Here is a 23,189-nt window from a genome sequence, read left to right on the forward strand (position 1 = left end):
TTTCAGTTAGTTTGCGTACACTGAAGACACACTTAAAAGAAGCTGGACTGTTCAGACGACCCAACTTCCGGTTCATTTCCGGACTTTCCGGATTTCGGTGTAACAATTAACATATACCGAATCGAACCGAAAACCGTGACCACGAAACCGTCAATCGAACCGAACCGTAGATTTTGTAAACCGTTCCGCCCCTAATAGGAAGCTATAAAGTACATACCATAGATGTAAGCAGCTAATCGTTACCAAGATGTTCTTTTAGAAGGTGCCCAAAATGCAGGAAGATTAAAACTTTAGAGTGTAAGAGTTTTTCGTTTCTGATGTATAACTATTTTTTTAACTATGTATTAGCCAACTCTAATACAACAGGGGAAACAACTTAAGATCAACTTCCTTTATCCTTTAGAATGGAGGTCTTCAACAGTTTTGGTTGATTAGACTTTTTTTTATTTCCACCTACAATTTTTTCCACTAATTGAAATATCTTTAAATACACATTAACATGAATTCAACACACTGTAGTGAACAGATAAATGGAGGCAGAAGATGTCTTTTCGTCATCAATGCACACATTCAGCGACACACAGGAGCTCTTTCAAGCGGGGCACTGTTTCATTCACAACACCTGTCCCATCAACCAGGAATCAGAATCAGAAATACTATAATAATACCAGGAAGAAATTACTTTCGTTACATGACTCTATCTGTAATAGAGTGACTATAGGACCAGTTTGATATAACACAATTTCAAACAATATTCATAATTATCGGGTCTGTGCCTCATCTCGCCATAAGTTTGGGGGTCCTTGGCCTGGAATACGTTGAAGACCTCTGCTTTAGAATAAGCATTTTAAACATAAATACATTTTCAAGCTTCAAGAAATCTCACTTCACAGTAAAGTGATGGTCATGAGGTCTGGGTAATGACAGAAAGGACAGGATCGCAAATACATGCGGCCATAATGAGTTTCCTTCACAGGGTGGCTGGGCGCACCCTTCGAGGTGTGGGTGGATCAAAAAGTCTGGGCATCTCTGCTTAGACTGCTGCCTTCCGGATAAAGCGGGGGAAAAAATGGACTTCACAGTAAAGCATCTCAATAATAACTCAGTATTTGGATGGTTTTCCTCCTTTATTTTGATGACACATATATAACAGTGACATTTTAACATTGGAAAATCTTGCACCAGATCACCCTCTGAAACATGCTTCTCCCCATAATGCTGTGTTTCTAATTTTTTTATATTATTTTAGGATTTCTTCATATCAAATCTCATTTTTCCTCCTGCAGTGCTGTGCCTGAAGACGGAGACCTGCTGTTTGAATCCTTGCTGGAAATCATGCTTGCCTTCCTGCTGCCTGCGATACTAGCCGTCCACGCTATGGGTGGGTATTCCTACTGCTCTTCTCCCTTCATTACCACGGCAGAAATTACTGCTCTCTGTCTCCAAGCTGTGAGCTTGCTTTTTTTTTCTTTTCTTTTTCCAACAAAGTCCTCATTAACTAAAAGAGGGCACTCCCAAATATAAAATGCCCATTGTCTGAAGGCCATAAAAACCCTGGTTTGAAATCTTTCCCTCTACCCAGTCAAGCCTAAAGAGAATATCTTTCTTTTTATACAGATGTTCTGGCTGTAAAAGCGGTTAAATTTCCAAGTCCTTTGATTTGTGTTTTAAACATTTGATATAAATGTTTTTTTTTCTGATTTTATTTTTAATTTAGCTCTTAAAATACAAAAGCTTTGACCTTTTCAGCGAGCTGCAGTAGGGAGAGCTTGATGTCCCAGATGAAAAATGCTAGAAGTGCAGTTTTTCTGTTATGACTCAGGAAGTGCTGTGAGGAAGTTCTCATATTTCAAATGCAATAGAAGTGGTGTGGTGGCAGCTTATGTTGCAACTGAGAATTCATTCTTACACACACAAAGATTTTATTTCAGGATAGGAACTTGTCTCTCCATTAAAAGGGAAAATAAATAGCCTGGATTGGTTTGATAGCATCTCTCGAAACAGTAAATAAAAGAAGGGGATTGAGCATGGCACCACTGGGATAAGGAGGATTTTTCCCTGCTGGTCTGTGGCTCACACACATCATGCTTTTGAAAACATACAAAGTCCATTGGCAAAGTTTTATCTTCTAAATTCATGTGTTTTTTTCTTTTCTTATTTTTTCTCTGGTTGGATTGGCACAAACTCCTTTTGGCCATCAGCTGCACATTTCAGTCCTGAATCAGTGGACCTAAGTGTCTTCAGTGGTTCATTAGGGACCTATTCTCTCCCAGCGCAAATGGGCTTGCAGCTTGCTCATTACTTGCTGCCTGGCATTCAGTTCCTAACTCCCATTCTCCTCACCGGGGGGGATGATGGGGAGGAGGTGTCGTGGACTGATGGAGCTCTTTAACTCTCAGGTAATGGGCTATTGTAGCTCACACAATGATTCACTTTCTCGCTGCTAACTGGAGCACTAAGTGAATTAGGTGAAGTCAGATTTGATACTATAGTCTTCTCCTGTAACATTGTACAATCAGACAAAAGGTACAAGTATAGTGAACCTTGTTCTTCTTATTAGAAGCTGACAAGATACTCTACCACACATGGCAAAACAACACACAGACCTTCCTTTGTTTTGATAGCTAACATTTAAATCCTCTGTTACAACAATAATGACTAATATGACGATTGACAGGTGAATAAATGGTGGATAACACTGATAATTGTTATAATATGAAACCGTTTTTGTGGGTGGGATGTATTATGTAAGCAAAGTTTGAAAAGAGCAGAATTGTTTTGACTAGATGATCTCTTTCAAAGCATCTTTAAAGGCCTGAAAACACTAAAACTGATGGAAAATCGGATCGTATGAAGTTTTAGCAACTGGCTCTTACTGAAATACATGGGACTGGCCAGACCACACGTCGTTCTTTGCAGTTGTGCCTGACCAAGGTAGATCCCTGGTCTAGTTTGGTTGGATTTTTGCAGTAGTTTGATGGGAATGTCATGAGTCAGAGTGAGAGAGAAATGGTGAAAAATAAAAAATGGAGAAAAGTGGGAAAAATACAAAGTAAAATCCTTGAATCTAAAGGTAAGCCGGAAAGTTAGTCCCCATATAGGTTCATCTGGAAACACTACGTATATAAATGGATAAAATATTTCAATAAATAGAGTATTTTGCCCATGATAGGACCTCAGGAGTATAGAAAACATACATTGAAATAGGGATCTTCTTATAGTAGAAAAATAGGGGACAAAAAGGATGGTTATCAGGGACAGTGTTCTTCACATCTGATAAACAGCTGCACTGATCTGTGGTAATAACTGCTCTGCTCTCTTTACATTTAAGAAAAGCACCTGTTTTTTTACTTTTCCTAATCTGACTCAGTTTTTGGGACACTGGGACAGAAGTAAAAAATGTGGCACAGCCCTGCACAAATCAGGATATTTTGTCAACCCCTGCAGAGTAAAAAACATTTTTGCAGCCAGTACGGCATAACAACAAAAATCTAATTGCAGCTTGTAGAGCCGGATGCAAGCAATGTGTCCCGTCCTCAAGAACACAGCTTGTGAGAGTTTCTCCCAGTCTGCAGAGTCTTAAATTCTCCATCAAAGTAACCTAAGAAAGCAGCAAACCAGTTGTTTCATGGGCAACCAAGGCCCATTTTTCAACCTTTGTCATGAAACCATTATGAAATTTTGTTGAGAAGCACAGATTAGAATGCCTACATAAAATGCAGACAGAAATAACAAGCATTAATAGAAAAAATAAGCATCCTTAGAGGACGCCCGTATGCAATATGAAACACTTTAAGCAGAAAAGCATAAAATATTAAACATCCTTTGAGAAATTAGAAGAATAATTTGTTAGATGCAGAGTTAGAATACTTGTTATGGATGTAAAGCATCATTGAAAGAAAAATACATATATGGAAATGTAGTATGTATTGTTTACATAAAGTGTAGCTTGTGCAAGATCAGTCCGTGAAATGGACTTGAGGTCTATTTTATTGTCAGTAGGGATGTTTGTGAGATACTGAGGAGAGGAGGTTTGCAGATGGGGATCAATGATTTCTAGTCTGATTGGATTAAACAGATCAGTAAATGGAGTTTAAGTGGCCAAATATATTAAGGCTGATTGTGAGATAAAGGTTCTGATTGTAGACCTTTTAGTAATAGTAATATTAGTAATATTAACCCAAACCTGGTAAAGGTAAAGGTTTGGGCAATGTTCTGCTGCAAATCTTGATCTATTGGATATCAAATTCACATCTGATTGTACAATTAACTAACTAAGCATTTTTGCACATTCCTTCATGGAACCCAAATATCTTGATCATAGTAGCATCTTTCAACAGTAAAATGCACACTGCCACAAAAAGCTAAAACACAAGAAAAATGAGGAATGTCTTTAGAAGTACAGCAGACGTTAGATGATTTGTCTTGAACTCCTGATTTTCATTTTTGCTCTAGAACTCCTGGAGAGAGCCTGAAACCACAAGAACTTCTGTTCTCGTGAAAACCGTTTCCACACTGTTGCCAAATTAGAGACATTTTTCTGTATCTATCATATTATTATTTATTGAATTAACTTTAATGTTAAGGGTTTATGCAAATACTGCACTAGAAGAGATCCCTTACTGCATTTGTTTAATACACAGCTTTAGTCACATATTCACCTCATCCAATGTGCGCCCCTCTTCTGTCTGCCTTTAGTTTTCATTTAATAGAATAACAAAATAGATTTTTTCCCCCTCTCCTAGAGGCTAGATCAAAGTATTACTAACTACTAAAGTACTCAGAGAGCACAGACCCAAATTCTGACTTACACCTATAGCTAAAACTCACACATGACCTGAATCTTTACCTAATTTAAGTGCATTCTTCCTTGGCATGAGGGACACCTCGGTCAAAAAATCCTTAATATTTGTTTATAAGTTTTCAATTGATCCTCCTAGCAAACCAACAAAGTTCCATTTTCTTGTGTTTTTGTCTTCAGTAACATACCTTTGGATTTTTGAGTCTGATCCTACGGCTGTCAATGGTCACTGCTGCCACCTTCTGGTTTAGTTTGGAACTGCTTGTTCCACCAACGCTGACAATGTTTCAAAGAAAATCCTATATCCAGAATTTGATAAGTGTCATCACCAACATTTAATTGATTGTTCCTTGGCACGAGGGACTGCTCTGATAAACATTTCTTTAGAATCCATCCATAACTTTTTAAGTTATCCTGTACACAGACAGACAAACACACATTAAAAACTATCATAAAAACTCTTATCTCCTTGTTAGAGGTAACTATGCAAATTAGGCGATGAATGTCATAAAGTAAATTTCACTTTCAGAATATAAAAACTGAATTTTAAACACAGCATAATACATTTTTAAAGAATATTAATTTATTTTTGGTCCATTCATTTGACACATTTGTTTTCTAACCAATAAATTTAATTTTAAATTACAATAATTAATTGATTAAGTCTTAGCAATTCAAATTCTAATGGGCCAAGTCTCTGTCCATTTAAAATCTTGAGCCAAATGCATACATAGAGGTTTAGGATGATACCAGTAACCATTGGGAATGTCCTTCTGTTTAACATGAAGCCCTATTAAACTTGTAAGACATCTTATCAAAATAATTCGGTATGATATCCTGGTACAAAGTAATGACATCATGATTAACCTTTATATTAGGGCTGCAACTAACAAATATTTTGCAAATCTATTAATCTTTTGATAATTTTTTTTGTTTAATCGATTAATAATCGGATAGCAAAAGGTTCCTTAAAGAAGATTGTTTATTAAATCAAACCAGGAGGAACTAAACATTTTCCACTTGAGGAGTTCTGGATAGAACATAATGACAGATGAAAATGTGTTTTATCCTAAAGACAAAATGTTTATATATATTTTTTTAACATTTTATGTATAATTACTGCTCTAAGTGGGTTTCTCTTTCAGCTAACGACACGTTTCAGTCTCTATACTCCATGTAACGATGAATTGATTACTAAATTAGTTGAGGATTATTTCAATAATCAATTAATCACGATTAATCCTATTAATTGTTTCAGCCCTACTTTATATTTTCAACATGCTTGGAATCAAGCATGTTGTGTTCAAAATACAAATTTACAGACTGAGTTTGGAAACCGCAATTAATTTCTCACAGCCAAAAACCACTCGAGTACTTACATCACACAAAGGCGTCCCAGTGATGGCTTGTTGTTTTTATTTTAAACTAATTTAAAAAATAGGGACACACTCAATTTTGTTATTTACCTTTTGGCCCTTTTGACGTTAAAATCCTTAAGTGAGTTTTTGTCAAACATCTCAGTAATTATGTCACCAAAATCGACAAGGTGTCATTTTGTCACAGTAACAACTGAGCCACGACAGTTGCTGAGTAAAGTGATATCCTTGGCTCAAGCCAGCAAGCATAACATGCAGCGGTGTCAGCCAGCAGCACAGCTAACAGGAGGCTGTCTGGCTAATTGCTTGTTGTTGTCATAGTGTGTGTTCACTTAGCACAGAAACAAGACTGCCAAAGCGAGCTGTATGCGGCTCATTGTACCAAAAACAATAAAAGACAGTCGTATTCAGGCAAATGTTGGATTGGAAGCGTTAGACAAAACGGAGGGAGCTGGGAGATAATTCAAATGATCTAGCATTATTGAAGAGATTACATCTGGTGTAGTAGTCAGCAGGCAGACATTATTGTAGGGCCCTGGTGCGTGAAAATAGCCCTCTCATCCCTTCATCTCTGGTGTGCTTTTTAAAGGTCTGCTAACTATGAATACCCTCTCACTGCCCTCCTTTTCTCTTCACAGCAATTGATTCTGCAGAGAGGGGACACTTTAGCCTGTGCAAAAATTCAATTTAGGGTTATTACCCCGTATCAGTGATGTTCTTGCTAATTTGATTGCGTTCAGTAAAGTATCCTTTAAAAACAATCGAGGACAGGCTCAACAAAGATTGGTTTCGCTGTTGTGCATACATAATGAGCTGTCTGTTGGCTTGCCTCTGTCTCGCTGGTTTCCAGCTTTTTTTTTTCCTCACTTACTCATTGAAGCAAAGTGCATTACCAAACAAGCACCTCATGATTATTTCAACAGGTCCTAAAAAGGCTGCCTTGTGGGATCGTTAAAATATTGATACAGACGATATGCTGTGATTGTTGTTCTAGAAGCGAAGAGGGGGCCTACAGCCATATGTTGATCTCTTTGTGTGTAGTGGGCTGTGATAAAATGTGTTGAATGAATGCTGCTCTGTGCTTTAGAGCAGACGCGCCACATCCACAGGTAGATTCCTACTTGCTGAGTAATGTAATAGTCATTTGCTGGTGGTACTTTTATTATAGTTCTGTGATTGAGACAAAGCACTGATGATAGGGCTGTAACTAACGCTTATTTGCAAATCGATTAATCTGTCGATTATTTTTTAGATTCATCGATTAATAACTGGAAGGCAAGATTCCTTAAAGAAGACTTTTTTCGAAATGTAATCAGGAGAAACTCAAATTTTACCACTTGTGGAGTTCTGCTTAGAGTAAAATGTTTATATATTTTTTTTCAATCTTGGTATAATCTTGGTATTAATTACTGCTCTAAGTCTCTAAGTCTGTCAGTTACAGGCATATTTAACAGTCTCTGTACTCCAGTTAGCGATTAATCGATTACTAAATTTGAATACAATGCAATTCAATTCAGTTTATTTATATGGCGCCAATTCACAACACATTATCTCAAGGCACTTTACAGTTCACCAGATCATACAGTCAAATTGATTCAAAGGAAAACCAGTTGATTGCATCTACTCATTGACTGGAAGGCAATCCCTCACACTAAACATGCTTTTAGCGACAATGGGGAGGAAAAACTCCCTTTTAACAGGAAGAAACCTCCAGCAGAACCAGGCTCAGTGTGAGCGGCCATCTGCTGAGGCCGTCTGGGGTTCAAGGAGACAGAAGCAAAGATACAAAAGGCAACTGTAAAAGGCAGCTCCATCCAGGAAACACACAGCCAGGCAGACGAGCTCCGAGCCAGCTCCCATGTCAGAGGATAATTAAATTAGTTTACCATTATTTCAATAATCGATTATTCAGAATTAAATTGTTTGTTCAGCCCCGATTGACAACACTTCCATCTTGGTTATTTTGGATTTGAAGGTTCAGGAAATGTTTGGTAACAAATATTTACATGGAAACAGTTTAAGGAGGCAGGTATAAAACACATTGCTTTACACACAAGCTGTATATAGCCTTAAGTAGGGTTATTTGACCCAGAACTGTACCATGGAATAAAAGCTCTACTGTCTCACAGTATCTGCACAAAAATATCAAATCAAAAATGTTTTAGTATAATTAAAACCTTCGTGATTTAAAGCAGATCAAAAATCATTGTACCCTTGCTACAGCAGTATAAAATATTGACCATTACAATATATGTTATATTTAAAAGTTTTTTGGTTTTGATTAAGGTACTTGAGCCAAAGGATAGGAAAACAACAACACCAAATTTTGTTTTTTTGTAAAGACTATTCCCTTTTTCTGCTCTGCCATTTAAAGTGCTGATATTTGCTGGTGAATCAGTAAAGCCAGGCATACACTGTATGATTTTTTCAGTCATTGCACGCAGCAACAGCTCACACTGTATGACAAAACCACAGCGTTTAAAAGTTCACAGCTAACGATTCATGTTCTCACACTGTGCGGACCGACGCTCTGATGCAATCTATCTGCTCACAACATATGAATAAAAACCACATCGGACTCAGCTCCGCAGTGAGACGGCGTTACTCGGACTCGTCTATCTGGAAGCCAAACGAGTAGAAGAGGAATATGAAGCTCACTAGAGTGAAACGTGCTGCCTTGGCAATTTGTGCAATTTTGTGTGCTGAAAGCCCTCAAAAGAGAAGGCGACAACGCATTTAGACAAAGAAGACATGGCTGAGCCAACGTGGCTACTACGGTCTGTCAATTTTACAGAAAGAACTCCATTTCACTCGCACCCCGCCATGCTTCTGTGTCTGAGAGGAAGAAGAAGAAGAGGAATCCTTGTTTGCACGTGCACACTGAACGATTTTCCAATTATGGCCAACCAAATTTCACACGTTTGATTTTCTCCCGACCTCACGATTCCTGATCGGGAGATGGTCGTGAGAGGCTGATCGCCCCTTGTAACCCCTTGTACACTACACGATGCATGATCAGGCTTAAAGTCGGCACGATCGAAAAATTCTTGCACGATTGGAAAATTTGCCCCAAAAAGTGAATAAAAATCGTACAGTGTATGCCCAGTTTTGTGTTCAGGTAGAACCTGAGGCTGCTTACAGATACACCACTCATTGCTTGCTCCCTATAGAAAGGTTACCTGACGTAAACAACACTACTAAGAGGGATAGGGGGTGTTCCTCTAGTGCAGGGATGAACATCTCCATTCCTAAAGACACCTGAATCAAAAAATTAGATGATCACAGGACTCTGGAAAACCTTCATCCTGAGAGGGTTCGGGTGTGGCGGAGAGAGGACATTTGGGATTTGGGATATTTTTGGGATATTCTTTTTAAACGAAAGCAAAATGTTATGGTCTTTTTATTCAGCCATGTGAAGAGTGCAGTGACAGAGAGAGGAAGGCCTGTGCACCTCTGCATGACGCCAGAAAAAGTTTCCATTAGCATTTCAAGTAAATGACATCAAAGCAGAGGAATAGTAGGACATATATCTTAATTATCTTAATTAGCAACACACTTATTTTTTGTTTCCCTGTTTTCTTTTTAGCTGCTGCTCAGTGGAGCAGTGGGTAGCACTGCTGTCTTGCAGCAAGAAGGTTCTGGGTTCGGTTCCAGTCCAGGGTCTTCCTGCATGGAGTTTGCATGTTCTCTCTGAAGGGCGTGCTTTACTGCTGCAGCAGTATGACGCATATATTTTTGATTATCAATTTTCAAGATTGGTCTGCGCTGTTATTCCAACCGACAATGTAAGAAGGGCAATCAACAAATAGCTAGGATTGTGGGTGTCCGTGTGTCGGTTTGACAACCTCGTTCGCTGTCTACAAACCCTCATCAGACGCTTAACAACACACAGTGTTCCTGAAAGACTGGCCGTGGCGCTTCGTGTTTTGGCTTCGGCTGCAAACCAGCAGACCATTGCTCAGAGCTACAAACTAGCTTCCTGTATGGTGTCTGAGGCCTCCTTTCTGACCTCCTGCAACGCTATCTGCAGAACTGTCTGTGGTTTTTAGGGAGGTGCACCAGGGTGTCTGCGGAAGGTGGGGGGGCATATCTGTGTTAACTGTGTTAACACAAGCAGACAACCTGGTTTCTGAGCATAAACCAGGCTTAAGCGTGCATGGGTGCTCTCCGGTACTCTCTCCGGTACTTTAGCGTTTATAAATTAAAAACAATAATTTTCGTCGTGATCTCTGAGTCTGGGAGCATTCTCCCCCCATTACAAGCAAAATCAATGGGAGTTGCTAGACACATCTGCAATCAACCTTTGAAATTCACCAGAGCTATAGTTAAACTGACAATGCCCACGTGCATGGCAGTTGAATGCTGTAATACATCGGGTAGAAGTGAAAAAAAAATGTGTTATTCCACCTTTCTGATTCATGATCCCCCACGGACGGGTTCATCGTTGGATTGCCAACTTGAAGAGGGAGGATTTACCATTAAACGTCCAACATTTTGAAGAAGAATGTTTTTAAGATGACTGCAACAACGAATCGATAAAATCGATAAAAATCGACTTTTAAAAGCGTTGGCAACAAATTTCATCATCGATTTGTTGTGTCGCGCGATTAATGCGTCATCCACCGCCGTCGTCATCACTGCCACTTGATTGAAATGCGGGAAGAAGAAAAAATCTGGCAGAGCGAGCCAGCTCCGCAGCTGAGCAAAGGCTGTTTTCAAAAGGCAGTAAGGTCAACTCTTCTAATGACCGATACCGCAAACGCAAGCTGCATCTCAATTCGCAGACAGCCTGCGCTTTGTAAAGCGAAAAAACTCGTAACATGCAACTTTTGTAAAAACAAAACATGGCACGAAAGCACCACTGTTATGATGCAGCACCTGAAAAGGAAACATGTTGGAGCCTTCGATGGCAGTGAAGAGAGCTGATCAGCAGGGTGAGCGACCATGTTTGTTTCGTTTTAAAGTGGGGAAACGTAACGTTAGTTTCTCTGGTAGCTCATCTGATGTTTTCCTTACCTTGTTAGTAGGTTACAGACAGTGATAAGGTTGGCTACTTATTTTACTTTTAATTTAATTTGAATTAGCTTAAGCAGCGTTTATATTTTCATATACATTTTTTATATGAAAATTTTTATAAATAAATGAACTTGCAAATTATGAGGGCAAGGCTTTTAAAGTTTAAATCTTCTGGCAAAGATAAAATAAAGAAGATCCTGCAATTTATGGAAGTAAAGCAGAATAAAATCCAGCAAGATCAGTAATATGTCAATTAATTATATGCTACATTCCCATGTAAATATCTGTCTTTGGAGGATGTGTTTTTTAGCACCCCTAGTTCTCTCATTTTTATTCCAAATACAATTTATAATTTGAATCGGGGGGCTATTTTTATCTCTATGGTTAAGTATTTTCTCAAGTAGCAACTTTAACTGCTATACTTTCCTGTCTTAAAAGGCAGAACTCTTCTAGAAAAAAAAAAACTAATTTGTTGAAATGGGGGGACCTATTGTTTGAACCCCTTAGGGGCTTTTAAAAACAAAAATGTCTTTTTTGGTGCTTTATGAAACAAAGTACCTTATATTTAGTGGATGTACAGCTACATTTCTCGTGTAAGTTTGTTTTAACACAAACATTTATTTTTCATATTGCACCAGTACAGTTAATGAGCAACCTGTACTTGTGTGCTTGTTTGTTCTGTCTAAAATGTTTATTTAGGAATAAAGAGGTTAATATAAAAAATATCTTTTGTCCGATTCAGTGATTAATCGAAAAAATAATCGGCCGATTCATCGATTTTTAAAATAATCGTTAGTTGCAGCCCTAGTTGTGACAAACACCAGATACAGCACCGGGACTTGATCAACAGCCGATACCGCACCGTGACGTCACAAACCAGTAGGTGGCAGTAGTGTTCTTTTACAAACATGGATGCCTCCAGTAAAGCACATTCAAATGAAAAATACTCTTGATTAAAAACACTTATCATTAATTGAACAGTATGTATTAATTTCATATTTAAAATTAATATTAGAAGTTTGAATTCTGAATATTACCAGACTTTTCCTTTAAGACATTTTCATTTGTTACAGTGATTGGCTAAAACCAAACCTTGATAGAGGAGTATTAGGTGTCGCTTCACCCATTCTGCTGAGAAAGTTCTGCTGATTGTCTCTCCTTTCCCCTGGAGGATGCCCAGACTGATAATGTGTAGGACCAAACCAAGAGCCCTCAAATGATCAATCTGTCTTTCCAGGTTAATCAAGTGCAAATCTCCACTGCTACTTTGAGTTTGAAGAAAATGAATTCATTTACATATTTTAGTTTGTTAAAACAGACTTTGCACACACCACTGTTGATTTAAATGATGTATGGCTTGTCATTGTAAAACATTAGCTGCCCGCGGCTTTGACTGACTGTGACTCTGCTGGTATATTTGCCTGCTCCAGTGTTGGCCACTCTTCTATTCCGTCCTCTGCCGGCTGCTCATCAAAGGCTCCCTGTCCCTCAGGCTTGTATGCCAGAGGCTTGCCTTTATCTGCCTACTTTTCTTCAGCAGACACTTGTACCTGAATGCTAGAGTCCATTAACAGGTTATTGACGGGATACGAGATGGCTTATAACCATGAAGAATGGAAGACAGGGAAAGCAGCAGTTAGGGGTGAGAACAAAAAGGAAAAAGAGATAAAAAAGTAAATCCAGAAAATAGAGAAGTAGCTTGTTCTTTTATGTTTTATGAACCTTTACCTGTATTTTTTAGAATGAAATTTTGCAGCAAAATGAAGAAGATTATTTTGTATTCTCCATGTCCAATTTATTTTTAACACTTTAGAATGTAAGGTTATTCCACCCTTACTGTGCCTCATTACCGAGGACACATTCCTGCTGAAGATACTAAAAAATATCACATTTATCATTTTGATCCAGTTCATTCTAACTAAGCTCACTCACTCTTAATAAGCTCTGGATGCTGTCTCTTTCTCTCCCTCTCCAATATTGGCATTACAGACAGCCACTCTGGACAACATGAAATCAAAAAACAGCTTTACCTTTACATTTATACAGCCATTGGTTATATCATAAGAATTATCGGCACAAAAGAGCTCACAGTTCTTTTGAGAACACTCCTTTGAAGTGGAGCCGGTGCAAAATGCCCAGAATGACAATGTGTTGCCCCGCAGTTCCATCGCTCGGCAGATGGGGGCAGTATTGTAAAAGCATTTTTTGCTCTTGTTCTTCCCATGCCTTCAAACAAACATTCACTGCAGTCTCAGTTTTTCCACATTATATGTGCGTTTACTTTGCTTTGTTGATATTGACACTGATTTACCCTCCAATGCAAATGTTGGATTTTCTTAATGCATAAGATCCTATTTCTGTTGTGATCAAGAATACTCCCTTTAAGTGTGTAGTCTCTATAATAGACAAATTGCTTCACTAACTGTGCAAATGGATCCACTCAGCAATTATTCCAATTATTTTATTTATGAAGACTTCTACGCTAATGTCCTTTTTTTTTAAATCCAATGTTACTGAGCTGATGTTGAGACAGAAGCAGGGTTTGCATTTAGACTTGGTCAATGCGTATTAAATTGCCAACTAAAAGGTGAATGTATGCATTGCTTACATAAATGGAACATACCTGCTTAATAAATCAAAGCCCTGTCAGATTAATCAGTGGAAATATGGTTAGACACAGTGCTAACTTAAACAGCGTAAAGAGGTTTCCTGTGATGTGTATGTTTTAGTGTGTCAAGGACAGTGCAAGGGCCCCTGCACCTGTGTATACTCATGCACGTGTGTGTGTGTGTGTGTGTGTGTGTGTGTATGTAGGTGTTGCTCATTGTGATTATGGAAGCTCCCTGCTCCAGAGCAGCTTTGTAACAGCATCTCCATTGTAGTGTCAGGATACCTCGTGTCCAATTCCTCAGACAGTGTGATGCTGTGGAGCTGTCAGCAGTAATACTAGTGTGGAATATCAATGTGCTCCCTGGCCTTTGGGTGTCTGTTTCTGCATGAAATTGGGTGTCTGTGAGTATGTGCGACTGTGTCCAAAGCGGAATTTTGTTTGCACTTCCTTGATACCACTGCAATTTACGCTTTATGAATACGAATACTTTAATGTGAATCTGTTTTCTTTTTTATTACCACAGTGCCAAAGTAAAGTAATATTTTATGGTATCCAGGAACTGCTTATTACATGTTTTTTTGTGGTGTTTGTGAATAAAATAAAATTATTTTGACTAAAATCTTTACTCTTTCATATATTCATTTTCCTTTTTTTCTTTTTTTTAATAACTGGTTTTCCTTTCTTTTGTTTTGTTTGCCACTGCTTGCGAGGTTGCTGGTAATCTCACCCATTCACTTTTGTACTTTTTGCAGTTTTGTACCAAATTCATCAACATCACCTGCCTGGTGAATGTTTTGTACCTGAAGCTTTTAAAACATTATTAGGTTCCCTTCTGTCTGCATAAATTTTTATATCAACTCATGTAACCAACCATTTACAAAAGTCTACAACATTTAATAGTTAAAATATTCTTTAGTTATGCTTCTATTACTAAGTATACATTTTTCTTCCTCTAGGTGTACAGATGAGTTTTACATACCCTATTTTGAGTAATATTTATTTCTATAGCTCCCAAAGAAAAGACTTATATAAAATAAAAAGTTAGATATGTAAAAAAAAAAAAGAAGTGATTTGGGAAAAATAGCAATAAGTGGGTCAGAATGGGAAGAAATGACACTATAGCGATAAGAATAGAATATAGATTTATTTTATTACTTGAATTTTTAGCATTTTTATGACTATTTTATATTATACATATATATATACTAAAAAAGAAAGTCAGTCAGTATAGTTTAAAAGGATTTTTCTACAAGTATGAAATAAGACAAGAGAAAACAGACCCGGAGCAGTGATTGTTGTTTTCCTTGCTCGAACTGCCATCGCTCTCCTGAATTATTGTGCTTGAATCAGATCAGGTCTGTCATGCCAGCTTATTGATGTCAGTTATCCAACAGGACAAATTTTCTTTTTTTCCTATGTTTTAGATCATATTTGACTTGCCAGACCCACCATATTCTTCAACCTAACACGGATCTTATTTTAGAATCTGTATGCAGAGGTTATTCCTTTGGACTTCAACACAGGGTGATTTTTGGGATTATTATTGACATAAAGTTTTTTGTTAAGAAATAATCTCATAATTAATTAGAATTTACGTGAATGATTATTAAGTTGTTTATAGGTTGGGAACTTAATGAAGACATAAAACAATATAAAAAATCTAAACGGATCAATTGGATATTCTGATGCAGATACAGGCAGCTTTTTTAAGTGATGGTGACTACAAGATTCATGAGTTAATGAACATGACAATAATAACACAGGTACAATTTTTCAGCTGAATATAATTAAAAAGGTACTTATGGTCCTTCCTAAGCTTTTGAAGCAATCTCACAGCTAGTTTCACGTAATTTTTCAAAATTTCATGGCTGCTTTTTTGTATGGGCTTGTTCTTATGTTGCCATATCTGGTTTTAATCTGAAAAAAGCATTAAGGAAAAACAATCAGTTTCTTCTCCACAGGTTTTAATTTGTTTGCCAATAAATTACCTCAAAAAAAGAAATTTGGACCCCTCTTTTATTCTTCTTTGTTCATGTTTTTTCATGGCTCTTATTGCAAAATGTCAAGCAAAACCAGAAATATATGACTTTATTGGTGTATGTTGCAACATAGACCAGGCAGAGTGAAGAAAATAAAAAGAAATCATCATATACATAATCATATACATAGAATACATATATATTATTTCACTTTAACTTTTCAAATTATAAGAATGGCAAAAAAACAACACAATTTTACTTTCTAATAGATGATCCCTGGAGTACAACTGACCTCAAAATCAACTTTAGTTGCAGATAAGCTGTATGATCTGGGCCTTTAGGGTAATATTTTAACTGTACTGAGTATTTTTGTGTGTGTTAGCTTGTTTAGTTGAAGAATATTTGTATTAAAATCATATTATTGGGTTAGGGCTGAATGCAGGTATTGGAGTTTTCTATTGGTTCAAATATAGATGCTGTTACAGGCTTTGACTACTGGTACAAGCTTTAATTATCATAGCACAGCTCTTTCAGACATATACCTTGCATTGTTAAGTCAGCTCCTTGAAGCAGAACTCATAATGGTGCATTCAAAACCAACAGGTCTGGGCATTAAAGCATCTGATTTAAATGCAAAGTCAAAGGTGGCAGGTATCAAGAAGTGTTGAGAGGATGTGTTGGTGAGTCAGAGCGTCGGGAGCGGTGCATCCGAGCATCTTGAGCATTGGAGAATCCTTGCCTCCCAGTATGCTGGGGGTCTGCCAACCCGAACAAGAACAGAATATTTAAGCAGGAGCATTATTAGAACAAATACGATGACTTTAGGTAGACTTTCTCGCACGAAAACTTAATAAAGCTATTTCTTTTCAACTTACCAAGTAAAACTAAGACACTATCTAGATTGTGCAGAGCTAAAAAACTGGAGCATCCAGCATCCAGAGCTTTAAAGCGTCAAGGCATCTTGAACAGTGTTTGGCCCAGCGTCCAAGTTTTTGCATTTTTAAGCATTTTGGGTGCTCTGGATGCATTTGATGTAAATGCACCTTAAGGCTTTTGCCCGCTGTTCCACAAAGCTTTATTTCAACCTCTGTTATCGGGGAATCCTTCATCACAGAAGTTCCTCAAATGGTGTAACTACTGTAGCAGCGTCCATCTGTTCACTATCCATGCTTCTATAAGGCTAGGCAAGGCTAGCTACCATTTTCTTCTATCCTGAACCCCTCAGCTTCTCTTTTCACTTTCACTTTTCAATGTTTGTCTGTTTTCACATGGGGTGAGTTAGATTTTATGTGCATGCAAATGACATTTGTTGTATAAATGGTATATATATCTTCATCTATCAGTTGTTATACTAAAAGTAGCATATAACTGTAAAATATGATTAAACAAAAACATTCATCACAAATTGGTTTCTGCCATGTTAACTCTGATGATTCTCTTTAGCCAACTGATAGCACCTTTTAGGGATTTCATCCTGTGGCTAAGATAGTATGTAAGTATAATTAAATCCCTCTGAATAAATGGTCTTTTGTAAATTGTTATTAAATATTATTGGTTTCATTAATATTCCAATTTCCCAGTATGTTACCCAGCTATGCTGTTTCCCTGAATTGAACTCTTTTAAAGAGGATGTACCCATTATTAAAGTTAAAGTCGTAGGGAAATCATATTTATATGTCAAATCATTCTGGCTTAAACATGTGTATAAATGTACTCTTTATCAGACGATATTGCCCCAAAATTGAGAACATTTTTAAGTAAGTCAAACATCGTTGATCCGTTGAGATTTACTGTGTGCATCTACACTGTATTAGAAAAGTATTGCAATGTAATGCAAGTAATGTGTGGACATTAATCTGAACATACATCCCTCTGGTGACATGTGATGGGCGGCAGCATTATCTAGTGAGGAAGCTTTCAGGGCCAAGAAAGCTAGTCAGAGTTGAAAGGAAGATGAATGAAGATTAATGCATGGCAATCCTAAATGAAAACCGGTTAGAGGCTGAAAAAAGACTTACGATCGAGGGAGTTCACCTTCCAGAAGGACAGCAACACTTAACATACAGCTAGAGCTACAATAAAATGGTTTGACTGAAGTACATTTGTGTAATTAAGGGCCAGAAGTCCAAAACAGTTTAATTTTGATAAGATGTTAAAAAAATTTTTCCCCAGATCCTGTCTGTCTTGTCTGACTGAGCTGGAACTATTTTAGCAAAGAAGAACAGGGAAAATTGAAGTCTACAGATGTTCAAAGCTGGTGGAAAAAAATTCCCTAAAGACAGCCTTGTGCAATCACAGCAAAGTTTTTCTAAAGTACTGTCCCTGAGGGACAGAACAAGCTTAAGAGCCAGACTTCTTAGAATGCTCATTGTATGGAAAAAATAAATATTGAATACATTTAAAAACAATATTGTATTTGCATTTGACCAAAATGTAAAAAAAGTTATATAACTGCTGGAAACTGTAGTTATACTTGGTTAATTTAAACGATATGACTTCAGAAATGAACCTGGTTGAACAGATTTTTAACAAAGCTTACAAATCTGTACTAAGATAGTTGCTGAGTTGGTTAAACCAATTGTAATCCCTTTCCAGTAATCTGATGTGTACACATACAGTGAACATAAATGCACAAGGGAAAACACGTGTGCACTTACATACCTGTCTCCAAGGTTAATGTGAGAGAATTTACTATACAAACAACCTTGTCCATTACCTTGCAAGACTCTTTCTTTAATAACTCAGATGCACATAAGTGATGGCTTGCTTGAACCCCTCTGTCTCTGTTCCACTCAGCCTTCATAATCATCTCATGGAAAGAGAGGGAATGACAAATCCTGTGTAGGGGCAACTCTGGCTGCAGCCATTTCTTGCATATCACTTACAGTGTGGAAGGAGGAGCTGATGTTGACAAGGTGGTGGGTAGTTATGAAAGTACAAGTGGAGTGCAGTGTGAAGATCACTTACAGCCTTACTCCAGCCAGTCCCATGTCTGGCTGGTGAGTGTGGCCCATTGCCAACTCTTGCACAGGCTGTAATGAGTTTATTTCATGTCGGCTGTGAAAGTGCTCGTCTCCGTCTCACAGGCACTCAGACATAGTTGAGGCCCATAAACACAAAGTGCAGCGTGTAAATCCCCACTGCCTTGACGTCTTCCAGCCTGCCCTCTATAACTTCTGAGCATCTCTTTATTGGGGTGAGGAAAAGAGATGTAAGATCCCCACTTGCCCCCTGACTAGACTCCATGGGCCTCCCTACAAGGTGCAGTACAGCCTCTCACTAAAGACCACCTGTGTTGTAATCTTTAATCTCTCCGGCTCGTGCTTGTTTCCTTGGAGAAAGCATGTTTTTTTAGGCTACCTGAGGGGAGCCAATCGCTCAGCTTCTGTACACAACGTGCTTGTTGTAAACATTGGCAGATCAAAAACAGCACACTGTGATTTGCTTTGGATGCTGTTTCACCTCCGTCGAGTGCATTTTCCATGACGTCTGTAGTCTTGGCTTGTGCATCTTTACTGTCCATTCTCTTCATCCTCCGTGCTGTGCAAATAACCCCAGTTTGTTCTCTTTACAAGACTGTTGGTTTTGACCTGTTGTTTATGTTAAGGAATAAGATTTATGTTTAAAAAGTGACTTAGGTTTAGATACAGTTTATTAAGCTGCAGCCGTTTTAGTTTTATTCAACTCAAAGTCGACTAAAGAAAACCTAATTTATATACACTGAAATAAATAATGCAACCTCTTTTGGCATATAATTAATCATATTTAGATACTTTAACACAATTGTATAATGTCCTACCCTGCTAACATGAAACAATTGTGTTAAAGTAACTAAATATGATTGAGTAAATGGCAAAAATGGTTGCATAATTTTTTTCAGTGTAGCTCAATAGTGTCAATTCAATCAAATCAAATCAAATCATACAGACTGATTGGTTATCTTTCTCTTTCTAAGAAAACAGCAGTGAACAGCCACATTCATTGTGACATAGACACTGCTGATATCCCTCACACTGAGCATTTGTGGAGTGACGGTAGAGAGGAAAACTCCCTTTTAAAAGGAAAAAACCTTCCTGGCTGGTGTCATTTTTTAAATTAGGGCCTTGACTAGAAATCGACTGATACATGTTTTTTAAGACACTGACTGATTGTTTTGATGTCAGTCTGTGTATGGTGCAGATTTCTTGGGGATGATTTTTGAGACTGATATTGCTTTATCTTCCTCTAAAATTATAAAAATGACATGATAGCAAATATTACACAATACTCAATTTTAACTAAAAAGTAACATGATTGACAAATTAAGGAAAACATCAAGAAATCATAGCGGCAGGAGGGGATGGCATTGCATGCATTTCTCATGATACCAAGGCATGGCTGGTGAATGCACTGAAACTACACTCACACTGAACATCATGCAGCTGCAAAAGGTAACTGATGCTGCGATCAGAGCTTTGGCTCTCGCTGCAGAAATTGAGATTTATGCTACGTTAAGAGCGCACGCTGCAGAGGCAGCAGAAGCAGCTTTTTTCACATGGAAAGTCATTGGTTGACGCGCATCAAGGTGCAGCAAAAGGTTCTGCAGAGCGTCATGAGCTTCTGAGCATCTGACGCATGCGGCACACTTCAGAAGCAGCAGCTGCTGGAGTTGGAAAAATTTAGCTTTTGCTGCTTGAGGTGCCCCATTTACCAATCAGAGAAGCTGATCTGTTAGCTGGCATGGAGAATGACAACAGCACTGTTGATGCAGAGTGCTATGATCACTCCTCTGAAACAGTTTATTAACGATTAAATTAACTTAAAATGCCGAAACCTGTTGGCAAAATATGTTTGATTTTATTATTCTGTTGCCTGCAGTTTGGATTCCGTACATGAAAAACATTAGCGGAAAACCGTGAAGAGTTGAACGGCCAGAGGCTGCAACTGAAAGGGATTCCCAGGGACAGTGCACTGCCGGTGTAGGATGGTCTGAGCAGCTCCGACAGAGAAATAATATTTGAAGGCAGGATCGTAATCTTGATGAACTGACTGCAAACATTAAGTTTTCAGTTGGACTGTCTCACTAAAAATCATATTAAAACAACTTTTTATCCACTTATAACAGTACATTTAGCTGCCAGTTACAGGCAAAGAAAGGATAGGGTAGCTCCTTCCCACGCGCATCAGACCCACTTTTCGACTACACTTGTACAACCATCAAAAATGAAGCAGCATGAGCATTTTTGCTGCTTCTGCTACATGCAGTGTGAATAAAGAATTAGAGAAAAGAAATTCAAACAGGTTCACGCACTTTCCAGGAGTTGTTGGACAAAAAACACAAAACTCGTTATCCGTCCTCCAGTAGCCTCTTTGTTTCCTCATGTTTCTGTTTTGCTGTTATGTTTATATTACTCAGTTAGTGTATGTTGGTGTATTCATTTCATTTGGGAATTAATGGTGAATTCTCTCTGTCGAACACCTGACATTTCCTGGAACTTTCTGCGGAGACCGCTGCAGCATTTAGCCAAACTTCCTTCTTGCCTTTGTTGATACGCCAATCTTTACTAACCTCACCTGCACTGCACCCTTGCTGATTTCATTGTACAAATAGTTTTTAATGATTTAAGTTCCGTGTGGCTCCTGCACCACGTTCAGTGTAAACATAATTGTTGTACGCATGCATATTTTGACCAATACTGATACAAAAAAGAAATGCTATATCTGTCTATCTCTACTCACAAGTAGCTTAGGCCATTTACTCTTAGATTGTAATGTAAAGATGTTGTAAAATGATTTTACTCTTATCTCCTTTTGGCAACAATATTCCTTCTTCCCTTGAAGCTATAACTAATACTGGCAACTGTCTTTTAGCAGCATATTTGAATTAGCACACATGATTAATATTTACACTACCCTATATATGTTTGATTCAGAGTTCTTATGCAGGCTGTTAGAGGAAATCAAAAGGACCAGATGTGGCCCGAGGGGCATGAAATGCTCAAGTCAGTGTTTGCTTTTAAGTGTCTCTTACTTTTAAATGAAAAATCATTTCTTTGTACTCTGGTGGGTTATTCAAATTGAGATGGAGCAGCAGTGAAGCAAATTTATACTTTGCTATATGCAGAGTCAGTTTGGTTGTTATTGGGTTTATTTATATAGATTTGCTTTTTCGACGAAGAAAAAACAGGTATTATAAATAGTGATGTCAGTAGAATGTATAGTACTATCCTTAGTTCTTATAGCACCACCTTATTTGTAACATGTCTCCCATTGTTCATCAAATGTCACATATTGTTATTTTCTGTTAAATTCTTCTCACATTGTTCCATGACATGGAAATGTAGAATCACAGGGATTGTGATCATTGGCTAGTTTTCCAGTGTGTCTTACCATACTACTAAAGTATGCTTGGATTTCACCAGGGTGTACCCCGCCTCTCGCCTAAAGATATGCACCAGCACACCTCCCGACCCCGCTTGGGATAAGCGTGACGAAAAATGGATGGATGAATTGGACCATCAATCATATTTTTGGAACATTTTTTTTAACTTTGGCCACCTCTCTAGTCAATTCATGTAATTTGTGCAAAGGCTTTTGTCGAGCATAGATATATAACTTAAGCTAATTTGCTATACCTCTTCCTAGTTGGAATGAGGTTACACATAGTATATAACGCAAGTTCAAATACTAAGCAGAAAAGGTATAAAATACTTTGGGTCTTACAAATAAAATTGATAAATCATAGTACCTTACAACTACGGTATTATTACAATAAAATTGAGAATACTGGCAAAATTTCGTGGCAATGTCTCAGGTTAGAGTTTTGCTCTCGGGGTCAGAAACACAAAATATGAGAAGGCTGTTTGTCCTACGTATGTTTTATGCTATGGAGCCTTATTATATCATTATAGCGTGGAGTAAAACATGTTGAGATATGTCTGTTCTTAGCCTCTCAGGCTCCAAACGAAGGTCATGAGAGATAAGCATGAGTTACACCTTCATGGCATGAAGGGGAGGACTGTTCTTTTGAGGAAATCCATCTGGACAGTGAAAGATATATTAACCTATGAGGGAATGGCCTTGATGAACTCAAAGTTGTTTTGCTTCAATGTTCAATGTTTAGTTTTCTACATAGACAATCTATATTTTGGGTTTAAAACATTGTAGCTGAATAAATATCCTGCCCTACAAGATAGTTTTGTTAATGTAGTTTTGTAAACAGCAGACTTAAGTTTTGATACCATGTGTAAGCCAGCTATGAGTTATCACATGTATTTATTTAACTAAACTATTTTCACGACCATAAGGCGCACCGTACTAAAAGGCGCACTCTCAGTTATGTGTCCCATTTCTGTATTTAACACACACATAAGGCGCACCGGACTATAGGGCGAGTTTTTTATATACAGGTACATGTCCTCTACTAC

The 23,189-nt window shown here is 37.8% G+C and overlaps 1 protein-coding gene across 1 annotated transcript in view; it reads left to right on the forward strand.

Moving 5' to 3' along the window:
- Positions 1-23,189, forward strand: part of cd276 (CD276 molecule) — a 139,052-nt gene that overhangs the window by 13,335 nt on the left and 102,528 nt on the right. The window contains exon 2 of the mRNA XM_015378509.1: positions 1,287-1,381. Within this exon, the coding sequence (XP_015233995.1) occupies positions 1,336-1,381 (46 nt within the window). The 5' untranslated portion in view covers positions 1,287-1,335. The remainder of the gene's footprint in view (positions 1-1,286; positions 1,382-23,189) is intronic.

Source organism: Cyprinodon variegatus, unplaced genomic scaffold, assembly GCF_000732505.1.
Source record: "Cyprinodon variegatus isolate N-32 unplaced genomic scaffold, C_variegatus-1.0 Scaffold173, whole genome shotgun sequence".
Classification (NCBI taxonomy): domain Eukaryota; kingdom Metazoa; phylum Chordata; class Actinopteri; order Cyprinodontiformes; family Cyprinodontidae; genus Cyprinodon; species Cyprinodon variegatus.